This window comes from Mya arenaria, chromosome 10 (assembly GCF_026914265.1).
Source record: "Mya arenaria isolate MELC-2E11 chromosome 10, ASM2691426v1".
Lineage (NCBI taxonomy): Eukaryota > Metazoa > Mollusca > Bivalvia > Myida > Myidae > Mya > Mya arenaria.
Window position 1 is genome coordinate 54,922,683 of NC_069131.1, and position 15,762 is coordinate 54,938,444.

Consider the following 15,762-nt stretch of genomic DNA (forward strand, 5'->3'; position numbering starts at 1 on the left):
ACAAAAAAGCAACGCGAAGCACGTGGTATTGGAGACATACATAAATCTGAGGAAAATATGACTAATGAAAAGAAGAATGTACTTTTAGAATGAAATTAAAGTCCCAGTATGTTTTAGTGATGTAAAACTATTTTTTTTGTATGTATATCCAAATGACATATCTCTACCTTTTTGACATTTATTAATCCCCAGGGTGGTGCATATATAAATGCATATATATATTGCAATTACAAAATGCACAAAACTGAAAGTATAATCTAAATTAAGCACTCAAATGTCATTACGAATTTTTTTATATCACATATATTTCTAAATGCCAATAATCAATAATAATATTATGATTATATATTGATCACTTACAGGTTATTGGTAAAACTGTTTAAATATTTTTTAAACAAAATAATCAAACTTACACTGTTTTTTTCATTCAATATTTCATTTGAAAGCTAAAATATATTTTCAACTGGAGAAATGGTAGGTAATAAGAAACTTAGTATTGACCAATTCAATCGGCATTTTTTTACTAAAGAATATTGAAAAATTTTCATTCGAAAATTCTTGCATCATATTTATTTTTAAACAGGAGCATACTTTTTTTCTTGTGCACTTTATTTGCAAATATTCAGTACTTCTCTTGTTATTTCTCCAGTCACTTTATCAAACACTATCTGAGACTTAGTGATATTCGCATTTTTTTCTCAAATTATTTAATTCGAAGTGGCACTGGATCTTTAAAAGAAGTCTAAATATAGGGTTGAGCATGTTAAAAACTACATAAATGGAGATAAGAGGCAAAGGTAAAAACATATGCTTAACTTAAAGTGTCTCTTAATCAAAACACTAATCAGATAACATATAAACATTTATTTCTTAATATTGTGTTATGCGCATGCGTACGAGAACATTTGCTTCATCAGCACTAATGAAGGTATCAGGCGCATGCGTATGAGAACAGTTACTTCAACACCACATGTGAGGGTATCATGCGCATGCGTATGAGAACAGTTGCTTCAACGGCACATATGAAGGTATCAGGCGCATGCGTATAAGAACAGTTACTTCAACACCACATGTGAGGGTATCATGCGCATGCGTATGAGAACAGTTGCTTCAACGGCACATATGAAGGTATCAGGCGCATGCGTATGAGAACAGCTGCTTCACCGCCACAAATGAAGGTATCATGCGCATGCGCATGAGAACAGCTGCTTCACCGCCAAAAATGAAGCTGTCATGCGCATGCGTATGAAAACAGTTGCTCCACCATGGCTTGTACGACATATGGTGGTGGGTGATTCCATTCTAACCGGAGCGAATCCGAGCTGTCCCTGTTATTCAGAAAGACAATCTTGTCATGGAAACCCCGGAATATCTTGTACAATATGTTTGTATACAGGTATCCAAAGAAGTCGTTCAACCTTACCCTTCCCGCTGGACTATTAAGGTAAGTGTGTGGTGCTTTAATAAACACTTTGGCATTTGGATTTCGTCTCAATAATCTAACAACACTATTTCTTATCAGTTCCATCTTTGTTTGGAAAACACTATGATGGTAAGGCACCATATGCAAAAACAAATGCACGACAACTAATGGTTCTTCATTGTCAGGAATGTCATCGATGTGGCGGGCAATCGAGTACAAGGTATAGCTGTTCTCGTCGTTGCCCGCAGAAAAGGGAAACCAACCAGCACTGAAATTCAGTTTATCGTTCCTGCATGTTGCCGGCTTGTGCCATTTTTCTTTAGTCCAATCCTCACTCGTGGGTTTACATTCGAGGATTTTCAACACGTAGTGTTCATACCAATGGCGTAGTGTCGAGTCGCCCAAGAGGTACATTGATTTATGTCGTATGCATTCCGGAATCCGATCCCTGGTGATTCCTAAAATGTTATTTTGTGATTTTTGACATCGTTCGATATAGATATCATAGATTTGATCATAGATAAACAATAATAGACAGATTATGGATTTCCAGTTTTTCTAAATCCCCTGTGTGCTCCCGGATATTAATTAACGTCTCCGCCCGCCCCAAACCTCGCAACCAACCACGCCCCACCCTCTCCGATAGGGCAAATTATTGATAGGTGCTGATTGATATAACGATGACTTGAATCGGGAAACATTTGATGTTTTAATGAAGAAAAAAATATATATCCAATGACGTCTTGCATATAACTAATAATTTTGTTATGTTCTATCAACATTCTAATTGTCAAATCGATAGATCGAAAATACTATGGTGACTATAGTGAAACGCCCAGCTGCCCAAATATTTAACGTTAAACTTGTTTTAAGCACTAAAATACAGTTAATAGAGAGATACACAAGTCAACATACACGCACTATTAAAGATGCACTCTTACTCCCAAATAAGATTTGCCAAAATTAATACAATTGTTTTGAAATCCCAAAATGGAAGGATAAATGTCGAAATGGTTCTTATGAAGGATATCGAGTTTAATTTGAAAGAAAGGTGCACAAAACACGGTATTTCTACCCTACGAGAGGGTAGAAGATCAAGGTAAACCTTTTAGCACTCACCAATCATTCAATATTTATGCGTTTTCAGCTATCAACTACACGGTTACAATCTTGTTAATCAATATTTAATAGTTTCCATAAATGCATTATTTAGTAGGTAGTGAAAGGTTTATCATAAAAAAAATATGTTTGTTATGTGTTATGTGTTATTTTGTATTGATTTCAAATACAACTGTCACTTTAAAACATTGTTTACCAAAGCATTCTTACCCGTGCAATGCCGAAGATGCCAGGTGCTGTTGTGGAAAAATCCAGTGGATCGCCTTTCTCTCCAGAGTTCCTGAATGTTCCTCAGGTAACAAGGGCTCTGTGGCAAGGCCGCTATCCTCCGATTACCCACTACTTGTACATCCATGGCCTTTGATATAATTTTCGTACCTCTAAATAGATCAAAGAAAATAAAATATACGGTACTTTGCTAAACGAGTTTTGCATATCCATGAATAAATAAAATATACGGTACTTTACTAAACGAGTTTTGTATATCAATGAATAAATAAAATATACGGTACTTTGCTAAACGAGGTTTGTATATCCATGAATAAATAAAATATACGGTACTTTACTAAACGAGTTTTGTATATCAATGAATAAATAAAATATACGGTACTTTGCTAAACGAGTTTTGTATATCCATGAATAAATAAAATATACGGTACTTTGCTAAACGAGTTTTGTATATCCATGAATAAATAAAATATACGGTACTTTGCTAAACGAGGTTTGTATATCCATGAATAAATAAAATATACGGTACTTTGCTAAACGAGGTTTGTATATCCATGAATAAATAAAATATACGTTACTTTGCTAAACGAGTTTTGTATATCCATGAATAAATAAAATATACGGTACTTTACTAAACGAGTTTTGCATATCCATGAATAAATAAAATATACGGTACTTTGCTAAACGAGTTTTGCATATCAATGAATAAATAAAATATACGGTACTTTGCAAAACGAGTTTTGTATATCCATGAATAAATAAAATATACGGTACTTTGCAAAACGAGTTTTGTATATCCATGAATAAATAAAATATACGGTACTTTGCAAAACGAGTTTTGTATATCCATGAATAAATAAAATATACGGTACTTTGCTAAACGAGTTTTGTATATCAATGAATAAATAAAATATACGGTACTTTACTAAACGAGTTTTGTATATCAATGAATAAATAAAATATAAGGTACTTTGCCAAACGAGTTTTGTATATACAATAAAAATATTAAAGTTAAAAGAATAAAAGAACAAAAACAGCAGGAACAATCACTGGAGTCGAATATTAAAAAATAAGCTCTGTTTTGGGGCCGACTAGAAGGACCAAAGAGACAACGAATCAGAAGGGGGTTATTGTATAATTGTTAGATGACAATAAACAAATAGTTCCATACAGGTACTTTATTATCTTTGTCCGTGGGCAAAATAAGGATTTCAGCATGACAAAGTATTCGGATCCACAGTCGAACCCCGAACTTGAAGTAGAGGACCGATTTCTTTATACTGAAGTCTTGGCTCGAATTTTCAGAGGCTCGAGGCATTTTTGCCGGTCACTGAGGTTCGAGCCTATGGGGTTCGACTGTACTTATCTGGGTTGGGACAATACAAAACCACTACATCTTACTCTGAGATAATCTTTTCTTCTAGTTTGGTGATAGGTAACGGTACATCCGTCTGTAAATTGAGCGCATGCCAGTCTTCACACAGCAGATGGATGTCACGTGGTCGCCCACAGTGCCACGGCATCCCGGAGTTGACGTACGTCAAATTACAACAAGCACTATAGTTCCGAAATTTTAATAAATGTGTTATATTTGGGTGGCAGTCAGTCGTTTCATGGTAGTTCCTGCTTTTAAATACGGCTTGAATTATTCTCGTTGAAAGCATCTGAAAACAATCAAATAATATAAAAATAAATTGAAAGAAATCGTTCTTCAAAATTACATATTTATGATGCATAAACAATTTGTTTATGTAGAAATAAATATAATGTTTTGATAAATTAAACATTCGTAGATTGTTTTTTCTAATATATTTCCTTCTACGCTTAATTGCTTCTTCACGACCACTAAAACGCCAGCTCCACCACTTAACGGTGGTGCAAAGAAAATGAGATGTCGATACTTTAAAGCTGCACTCTCACAGATATACCATTTTTACAACTTTTTATTTTTTTGTCTTGGAATGAGCAAATTTTTGCGTAAATATCTGCAAACAAATAATTTAAGATTGCTGACAAAAAATTAAATCATAGATTTTCATATTTCCGTTCGAAAATTAATGTTTTGTGGCTTAAACCGTTACTAACGGTTTAGGAAAAATGCATAAAACATCAATTTTTGAACTTGAATATAATAATCTGCGATCTTATTTTTTATCAACAGTCTTATATAACTGGTTTCCATGGATTTTTGCAAAAATTTGCTCGTTCCAAGACAAACAATTAAAAAGTTGTAAAAACCTTCAATCTGTGAGAGTGCAGTTTTAATGGTGCAGCTGTCCCTTTGTTTATTTACCTATACACACGTGGGTATGATTCATATTTTATTTGATAATTTGACATATTTCGATAATCGAAGAATATGTACCGTGTAAGAATAATTTTACCACATTTTCATTGCACCACCGTTTAGTGGTGGAGCTGGCGTTTAATGGCCGTGTTTTTGCAATAACTTATTTTGCAAGAGGAAAAATATATTCGATTTTCAGCACTGCATTCTTTAAATTGCCATAGCCATACGACCATTTAACACATTTGATTAAAATACTATATATCATCTTTTCACACCAAAAAATCCTTATACATGTTCTTAACTATAAGTTTTTATTTCTCATGTTTGCGCTTACAATAGGGTAATAAATGGTATATATCAATCATAAAGACACTATTTAAACCTGTTTCTTAATGCTAACGTGCTAAAAAACAACTAGGTAGTCTTTCGTGCAAACACAAATATCCTACATAAATGAAACTATTCGATTGGTTAAAAATGGTCAGATGATCGAGGTGTTAATTTTATGCTGCGAAAGTAAATGTCAATAACCAGTGGCGGATCCATGATCTAGTACTTACAAACTGACCTTCAATCCAGAGGTCGCAGGTTAGATTCCCCGCCGCACCACTAAGGAAAATACTTACGCACATAACAGCGCCGAGTTATTTAAATTAGTAATGTGAGTGTAATAAATTCACGGTTCTCTGCAATTTATACTAGAGCACATTATAGCACAAGATAATTTTAATTAGTAACGTGAGTGTAATCAATTCACCTCTCTTCGCATTCTATACTGTAGCACGTTAAAACGCCATGTGATAACAATAAGTAACGTGTGTGTAATAAACTCACATCTCTTCGCATTCTATACAGAGCTGCTATCGATTGTCGGCTGTAAACCAAGCTAGCAGACACTCTTGATTTGCCGGTCCATAGTGCTTCTATTTCCGCTGTGTAACTTCCGTTACCGTTGTCAATCACGTGACCAGGCACAGCTGTACCAGGCACATCACTTCCGATAAGGATAACTCGTACCATCTCGCCACCACTAGACTTCCGGTGTCCAGCATGGTCGTAAAGATCTATCATTACTCTGATTGAATCGCCAAGTTTGTATATTTCTTTTCTATCTAAAATCATAATATAGCATGTTATGGTTTTACAGCTTAATGTATGTGCTTAAGTAATATACGTTATCCGTCACAATTACAGGGTGAGGAATCACGTGATTTAAAGGGGTTCTCACATTGGTCACCACGGGTCACAACCGATGTAAACACACAAATAAGTGACGTTAATTACTAAATTACTTTTTTGACAGAAAGTAAGATGGGTTAAGAAATATTTTCTGAACTTTTCTGTCAAAAAATATTTAGAAATTAACATCACTAACTGGTTTGTTTACATCGGTTGTGGCCCGTGGTGAACCATGTGAGAACCCCTTTAAGTCACGTGATTCCTCACCATGAATTATGGTCCTGACCTTTATGCATGCATATATTATAAAATGATTACGGTTATTATTTAATAAGCAGCCCAAACGCATGTGTAAGTCTAACGCCACCTAGTGCTGTTACAAAATGGTAAACTAGTACGACTATAAATACATTTATATCTTATGGTCAGCTTACCCAATAATGTAATTGTTGATTTCTCTGCCGATACCACGTGGTCTAACTCGTTTGTTTGTACGTCTGATATTGTGTCCTCCTCTTTCAGAAGATTTGGGAAAGGCAGAAAATCGTCCTCCTCAAATTTGGAATCTTGATCATCTATGTGCGCTTTGAAGATTGCAGACCTGTTTAAAAATGACAGAATGCAACGTATTGCTTGCTAAAAAATACTCCTTTTTTCATGAGTAGAAACTGTATAGAAATACTCTTGTAAAATATTTCAGTGCTCTACTTTCGAAAAAAATGATTTTAATTTCCATTCGCGGGATATTGCTTGCTATCATGATAAAGCGACTATATATTTTTGACATCGTCAACTGGAGGAAAAGAGTACCCATAAGTACACATTTATATAAATGTATGCTTAAATATTTTAAACCGTTTCAAGCAGTGTTGTAATATGTTTTGTTATCCTATTTCTTTGGGTTTATTTTGTGTGCTTGGCGTAACCGAGGAAATGTGTGCCAATTTGCTGTGCAAAAATGCATTAGGTGGCCGGGCGAAAATGCATTAAGTAGCGTGTCAAAATGTGACAGTTTGCCAAGTGGAAATGTCGCATTTTCGCCCAACCACGTGAGGTACAACAAATACGAAATACGAAAAATTGCGTGAAGGACAGAAACATTTCCATTTAAGTTATCCTGCCAAGAGCTTGGCTAGTTTTTTTTCTGATATTTTTTAGCTAGTTTTATTACCCTTAATGTTAAATATTGATGCCCAGTGGACCCTTACAATTGCGGTATCATTTAAAAGGCACTTCGTGGTTGGTTTCTGATATGTTAAATAACTACTGGAGGTGAATCCTTCATATAGTTATTTCCGATGGAAATCAAACGTAAATGACACATTTTGCAATCTTTGTTGTTGTTGTTGTTTTTGTTTTTTTCTGCACGCAAAACCTTATCAAATTGGAGGTGAATCCTTCATATAGTTATTTCCGATGGAAATCAAACGTAAATGACACATTTTGCAATCTTTGTTGTTGTCGTTGTTTTTTTTCTGCACGCAAAACCTTATCAAATGAAGTCAAAAATAAATTTGAGTCAGCAGTCATCCAAAATTCACTCATTCTTGAGGGTCGAGTACCTTCAATGCCGACTTATTTAGTTGTATCGTTAAATAATGGTCTTTGTTAAGACAGCTTTTGTCAATTATAATAAACAAAAGCTGTCTTAGGATAGCGCGCTCGACTTTACGCTTTGTTTTTGTAATATATACAGTACTAGTCTATCTACAAAAGTGTCCTCTTACAGACGTAAGAAGCCGTTTTGCTAGGACGAACGTCAGTCTTTCAAAATTGGTGTTCGTCCTAGCGAAACGGTTTCTAACGTCTGTAAGAGGACACTTTTGTATAAAAAAGAGTAAATGTACCTGACGTATTCGACGAGAAGTGTATTGAACATATTAGTGAGCAAATAAATGCATTAATGAATAAATAAATAAATACAGATTTATAAATAGATGAGTACAAACTCTGGGCGGCGTTTCCTTTTGGCGGTTTTAGTCCACCCAGATATGTTTTTCGGACAACTTTTGAATAACTTAGCAATATTTATGGCATTTTAATAAATGCCCGTTTTTCATTCAGACGGTGTTTGTTTTCCTTCAACCCATACTAGTTCCACTTCCCTGTACATAACGTAACTTTGACCTTTGACAATAACATAAATGCAATTTTAGGCAAACATAAAATTATTTATGGCCGTTGTTCAATTTATTTCTGTACGTCCGTGGCACGGGATTTAGGCAATATCTCGGGAATTAGCCATACGGGCACTTTATCCCAAGAGCCAATCAATTTCCCCCTTTTTGTGCCACGTGACGCTACAGGCCAATCAGCATGCGTCTGCCATTCTTCTTTGTTCTCTCTGGCGTATGCTAAGCGCTCGCCAGTCTCTGGAATATATTTTTACCACCTCCTCTCCACCTCCTCCATTTTATTTTTTCTTTCTAATTTTATGGACGCTCTTTCCAAGGTCTACATTGTTTTCTTTTCTCCGTTTCTTTCACTTACCGCCTGGTACCTTAAGATATACCAATTGTTGTTGTAATTGTTTTGTTTTTCTGGGCAACGTTTTGTTTTTTCCATTGCCTTATACCTACTGTTCTTCCGAATGTGTTCACCCAACTTTGTTAAATTTGAGATTTCATGTTGTTTTTGAATTGAATGTTTTCATTTTCTGACCAAACTTTGTTAATTTTGAGATTTTATGTTGTTTTTGTAATAGTATTTTTTTTATTTTCTGACCACTTTGTTAATATATGCATCTAGAGGTGGGCGGTTTTGGTCCACCCAGATATGTCTTTCGGACAACTTTTCTAAATTACCTTTTGAATAACTTAGCAATATTTAAGGCATTTTAATAAATGCCCGTTTTGCCCGTTTTTCATTCAAACGGTGTTTGATTTCCTTCAACCCATACTAGTTCGACTTCCCTGTACTATTCCGTCATAGTTTGTTTTCATTTCTAATCAAACACACAATGGGAATGGGAATCAACTCGAACAGAATCTAATCTTAGAAAATTCGAGTTGTGTCCCTTGCTTCGAAAATCTAAGGACATTCGTTACCCATGATATTAATAGCAGTGCGATTTAGCTCTGTGACGTCATTCCCCCGCATGCTGCATATTCACATTTCACCATCTTAGGAGTTTGACAGGGGTTTATAAGTAAAATACTCACCTAAACTTAGACAAAATTCGTATTCGTTGCTAAGGCAAGCGTCTGTATCGATCTAGATCATCGAAATATCGATCGAGGTAAACAAACGCGTGATTTAACAGGTGTTCGGTATTTATAAACTGTTCGGATTTACAAACTCAACCAGTAACGTAACTTTGACAATTACATAAATTAGAATTATAAGAAAAAAATACCTATAATTACTTTTCTTGATAATTGTATTTTGCGAGCAATCAAAATTCTCAGATATTTGTGAAAGTGAAATGAACACACATGTTTTCTTAAATCTGTCTCTGACAGTGTTGTGTCTGGTTCTTAAAACCAGTCGTATGCGGTAACGATTTATGTTCCATTGCGGTAACCCGGACTTGAGATGCTAACCGGTAACAGACCCGGGCGACAAGGACCTTTGTCAGTTATTTCTGTTACAGTGTCAATTACATTAGTAAGCTCATAAGCTTTGGATCAATTATTTAAGAAATATTACACACCACGTGGGGTCATATGACATTATAAGGACCGGCCAGACACACAACGAAGGTGTACATGGACCGAGGGGACTGACTGACCGGTTCTTAAAATGCCATATGGCTCGAAGTCGTGTGTTATATTCCTTATATTATACCGAACATTGTATGTCACCAATTAATATTTTTAAAGCGCCTTTGATGTTGTTTTTTTTTTCAACAAAGCAATCAATGTTTACTTGCAACAATTGTTGTGAAAATCGCAAGTCGTCCTCACCATTTTTATGACATCAGCGGTCCATATAAAAAAAATCGAGATACGGAGAGCACAAAATATGATATGGACCGCTGACGTTATTAAACTGTATTTTCATTAAAATACAATGATATGAGGACCGATCGACTTTATATGTACATATAAGAGACCCATTTATGTATGTTATTATATAATGCCATATGACCCGGTGATGTGTTATATTTCTTATATTATACCGAACATTTTAGATAACCATTCACTATTTTTAAAGTGATTTTGATGTGTTTTATTGATCAAAGCAAAAAAATGTTTACTTGCGACAAGTTTTTGTCATTGTTAAAATTGCAAGCCACACTTACCAGTTTCGTGACGTCATCGGTCGATATAATATCTATGGCGAGGTCCGGACCAGCCAAAAATATGATATGGACCGCTGATGTCATAAAACCGGTTTTGTTATTAAATGCATGTGATTTACGGACCGATCGACTTTATAAACACAAAGACGGGACACATATATGTGAGGTATAATATTATATTGTATGTATACTCATGAACATGAGATATATATGTATTATGTATTTATATATCACCCTATCAATCTCTTACGCATTCGGAACTCGTCGGACACTTTCCATCGAAAGCAACTTCTTTTTTCAATGTCAGTTATCTTAACAATCTATCTACGCTGCAAGTAGATCGCATAGAAATTTTAATTTGGTAGTTAAACCTAATGACTTTTCTCTTAGGACTCTTAATAATTTATGCAATCATTCACTTCACTGGCAACTAATTTAAACTTAGATATTTAAAATACACGTAAAAACCCTACAATTAATTTATACTATTATTCAAAACTTTGCGAACTACTTCTACAGATGTACCGGCATACATCTGAGGATGATTATGATGGAAATTGAGCAGTAAAGCTACAAAAAAAAAAAGATTAACTTCAGCTATACTCGTGTATCTTTTAAAGAAATCAATTTAGTTTATCTCATTGACGTAATATTGTTTTGTTAAAATCTTGAGTATTTCATGTCTAGAACTTCAAACATATTTAAAGAGTTAGAAAGCAGTCATGTGATCATAATCATGTGAAATGCACGCTGTACAGGGAAGGGAAGTTACTTCTGTGATACGAGTTTTTGCGGGGGCGGGAATAAAAAAATATTTTTAAAATATTTGCACTCGAAATCATGTGTAATTGTCTGTCCTAACATAATTCAGTCATGTAAGGATAAAAATAAAAAGTGTCATAAAAACAGACTAGTTTACATGCAGAAAGTAAACAAGTCCATGACGACTCCTTGACCTCCAAACATTTTACCGATACAAAAATCTACGATTTTTCATATTTAAGCGCTGGAAATGTGTCAAAATGTCACAATTCTGTAGTTGGGAGGAAAAATGGTAAAACAGCATACATTTTGATAGTTTTTGGTAACCCCGAGTTGACCCTTAAACCTAAACGTTCAACTTACCCCTGTCCTTCCATTTCGTTCAAATTCGTGCTTTTCGTCAAAAACATCCGGAAGTTTGTAACGTCATTTTGGAACTGATAGAAGGCTAGCAACGTGAGAGCCCCAACAATCACAACTGTATGTATGGCCCTCCGATTCATAGCGCCGACTGGAACAAATTTAGGTAGATAGAAAAAAAACGACTAAAATTATTGCCACGAAGTTGTTCATATGCTATATCAATAATATCCAGAAAACTTAGATATGTTTTGTTCTATCACAATTATAGAACTACTCGGCCAACTTCCATCGAAAACAACATCGGTTGTATGCCGGTACATCAGTTGAAGTAGTGCATGAAATATAAATAGACGTTTTAATAAAATATAGTTTTAAGGTGCATTTGGTATTACTTGGTATTTGGAGTTTAATGTGATTGCCGGTTAAGTGTATTTTTGCATAAATAATCCACATTCAAAAGAGTCAAGTCATAAAGTTTAACAGCTAAATTGAAATTACTACGCGATATACAAGGAGCGTAACTAAATGTAAGATTTCTAACATTGTAAACTGTCCATATACATCCGATGTTGTTTTCGATGGAAAATTACTGAGGTGTTCCGATTGAATTATAGTCCATATAGTCCATATGCTATACGAATAACAATATGGAAAATTACTGAGGTGTTCCGATTGAATTATATTCCATAAAGTCCATATGCTATACGAATAACAATATGGAAAATTACTGAGGTGTTCCGATTGAATTATAGTCCATAAAGCCCATATGCTATACGAATAACAATATGGAAAATTACTGAGGTGTTCCGATTGAATTATAGTCCATAAAGTCCATATGCTATACGAATAACAATATATTTATGGTATCCTGTATATCGTTAAAATGTTACGTAATATCACTAGTATCTGCAGCATTTTCAGGAGTTATAAAAAATATTATAGCATCTACTCAAAACACAGTCTGTCTTTTTTAAGTTTATTATGTTTGACAGTTTTGAAATATAAACGTAAGGAAAGGCACCTTCATCTTACATTATTAAATAATTATCACCAGTATTTGTATTTTGTTCTGAGAATATGAAAAGTATCCTTCTTTTGTAGTCTCCTTCTCTCTCCTCGTATAAAATACAAGCACTGTTTGCATGAAAATCTTTTTCTTGTATGGCAATTGGCAAATTTACATCTGTGTGAGCAAAAACAGACATCTAGAAGGTATTGAATATTTTCACTTTGTCAGCCACGACAGCGGATACTCCGACCAGCAAACAGGCCGTTCCGAATCAGAATTTTGTTTCTGGTCACTGGGCACGTAGGTGTCGCATTCTGTTAGCGGGAGAACATATGTAAAGATGCTCTGTTCCTACCAAATAAAATCTACCACAATTAATACAAATGTTTTGATATACCGAACAGGATAAGTAAATGTCGACAACAATGGTGTTTGTGAGGGATATCTAATTTAATTAGGAAGAAAGGTGCGGAAAACATGGTATATTTACCTTAGACCACACCAAATTGATATTTCGTTCCGCGGATTTACCGCTCCTATTTTTTTGAAAATGTAAAAAAAAAAAAAATTTTTTTTGTGCGCCCGCACCTCCATTTTGATCGACAAGCAGATTTTTTCAGGTAATAATTTATTAAAGGCTAAAAATAATCAAGTATAATTTTTCTACGCCTTGTATTTTTGGGTTGTTTAAATTTTGGCATTTTTCAAAACAAAGTTGTAGGCCCAGCCCTACAAGGCCTATATGTAGCTACGCCACTGAAAGAGTTTTAACCAATGATGCATTATTATCATTATATTTCAGGTTGCGCGGCAGTTCAATAGGCGAAACCCAACCCTTGCGCATTGAGTATTGCCCTTTAGTCTGTGAAAGGTGTTATAGAAAAAGCAAAAAGTATTATTACCTTTACATTTTTTCGCATTGTCCGAACGCCATATGGCGAAATTCAAGTTCAGCGGTGTATCGTTCCTCACAAATATTAAAAGTTGAATTTAATAGAAGACATATAGTGTTTATGGTGCATCCACAAACAGAATATCCAACTGTGTATAATAGACATGCACTTACAAACCATATGGAGACATTATACATGAAATAAAATAATAATCCAAGACGGAACAATAAACATCGGTCTACCCTCTATCGGAAAGTAAACACACATTCTGCCATAAAACACTTATTAATCATCGTCTCTTATCTAAAGTAAAGTAGTTAAAGCTCGTTTTGTTTGATGTTTGATTGTAGCATATGCCTTCCTGCAGATTAACAAAAAAAAAATGTGACAATTTAAAGTTTGGAACTAAATATATTTGAGAGATTTAGATTTGTTTTTAGCCCTTACTCTTTGTGTACGACAGTGTATTTCTCATTATTCTACTACCTGAAAGTTAACATCGGTTACAGTAATGGAAAAAATACAAATGGAAAATGCTACCTGTTAGGGAAGAGTGTAGTTATATTCGTTATCACAAAACTGTACTACGTTCTGTATTTACATGTTCCAAGGGTCATATTCATAAACACTGTTTACAGATAAAGATACAAGAACACTTAATTGATAAATCAGGGGCGTAGCTAGCCCCCCCCCACACACACACACACACCTGGAATTTATAAAATCATTGGTGCAATCTGGTGTATTCTGGGCGTTCTGAGGTGCTTTATTTAGAACTTGAAAACATTTTAAGGATATTAAATCAACATATAAATCCTTGACTCGGCAGATTTTTACCTTTAAAATAGCAAAAAATAGGCCATGATTATGTTGATAACAATCAGATTGTCCAACAGGAATCTAATTTTTTCCATTGAACTGTATTATGAAATGTTCAATATCCATATGTCTGTAACAACATGTATAGTCAAGTACGAATGCTGTTACTTTGGCTAAATTGTTGTTGTTTTTTGTCAGAATCATGTGTATTCAGCAGCGTGATCGCATATAGGCATCTACGCGCCTGTAAATAATGCGTAGAAATTTAGTTATAGAACAGTACATCTAGCGCATTCGTAATAAATGGTATGGTAATAAAACAATCATGCTTGTAAGAAGATTATCATGCATAATAGCAATTATGTTTGCATAAATATAATTCAAATTATTTGCTAAGAAATAGTTTTACTTAGCTACATGGTGCCGTTTCTAAGGCATTCGGATACATTTGCATGTCACCGTTATCAAGGTCACGTGATTTTAATCATCACGTGACGAGATCTCGCGATAGTTCTTTCTCTTTGGCGATACTGTAGCGGCCGCTACAATTCAAAAACTCTTAACAATATCTAAATTAATCGTAGTATTTTGACAAGCATTCAGCGATGCCGGGACGCGGAAGAGGTGTGAAGAGAAGACGGCACCAGGTCGACCCGGACAGGACAGCTGACGTGCCTGAACAACGCGATGACGGAGGTAAAGATATCAATGTAACCGCCCCAAGGATCATTGATTTTGAATCCATTATAAGGGAATCTAACATAATAAATGGGTGTGGTGAGGCAGTTTGTAACGTACAACCATTACAGGACACTGTGTCTAACATTACCAGTAGCGTCGCGCAATTAGCACAGCAAACAAACGTCCCTACTATCATAAGCCTGGCGGGCGACGATGTCGCCGCACATGTGCCAGAATCACTTAAACGCCAAATTATCAACGGCGACTATGTAAACCTTGCGCTTCTGTTGAAAGGCTCAGTCGAGCTTTCTGACCTTTGTGGCGGAGCCACTTTACATCTTTCTAATGACGGCCGGCTTGAGACGCGCCCGAAAGAATGTAAAGATAAGGTAACGAATATCGAGAAATGGACTGACGCGTTCATCATATATAGTGCAGTGTACATATCGGCCCATAAAGATGCAACACTGGGTTTGTTCAAATATATGCGCGACATCAGAGAATGCGCCGCACGCCAAGACGGCTTCGCGTGGCGCGCGTACGATGAGCAATTTCGGATACGGCAAGCAATCGAACCAGCCTCTTGGGCACGTATCAACAACGATCTCTGGTGGCGTTGTCTGTTAGTCCGCGATACCGCAACTCCCACAAATCCCACCCGCAAAACTCTTGTGTGCAATTATTTTAATGCGGGTCATTGTCACTGGGCGAACTGCAAATACTTACACTCATGTGCTAAATGCGGGGAAGGCC

At 35.4% G+C, this 15,762-nt stretch overlaps 1 protein-coding gene across 1 annotated transcript; it reads right to left on the bottom strand.

Annotated features, from left to right (window-relative positions):
* Positions 1–769: 769 nt before the first annotated feature.
* On the bottom strand, positions 770–13,625 carry LOC128206943 (NXPE family member 4-like). The gene is made up of 7 exons (XM_052909688.1): positions 13,519–13,625; positions 11,608–11,755; positions 6,674–6,840; positions 5,895–6,172; positions 4,172–4,434; positions 2,753–2,922; positions 770–1,881 (listed from the first exon to the last, which is right to left on the bottom strand). Exons 2-7 carry the CDS (start codon positions 11,745–11,747, stop codon positions 1,232–1,234), a joined length of 1,668 nt encoding a protein of 555 aa, XP_052765648.1. The 5' UTR covers positions 11,748–11,755; positions 13,519–13,625; the 3' UTR covers positions 770–1,231.
* Positions 13,626–15,762: the final 2,137 nt, after the last annotated feature.

Coding starts and splice junctions, on each gene's coding strand:
- LOC128206943 (XM_052909688.1), bottom strand. CDS start 11,747: ATGAATCGGAGGGCCATACATACAGTTGTGATTGTTGGGGCTCTCACG. Junction 2,923..4,171: donor GAAGAAAAGATTATCTCAGA/GTAAGATGTAGT, acceptor TGATCTATTTAG/AGGTACGAAAATTATATCAA. Junction 1,882..2,752: donor GCATCTTCGGCATTGCACGG/GTAAGAATGCTT, acceptor ATAACATTTTAG/GAATCACCAGGGATCGGATT.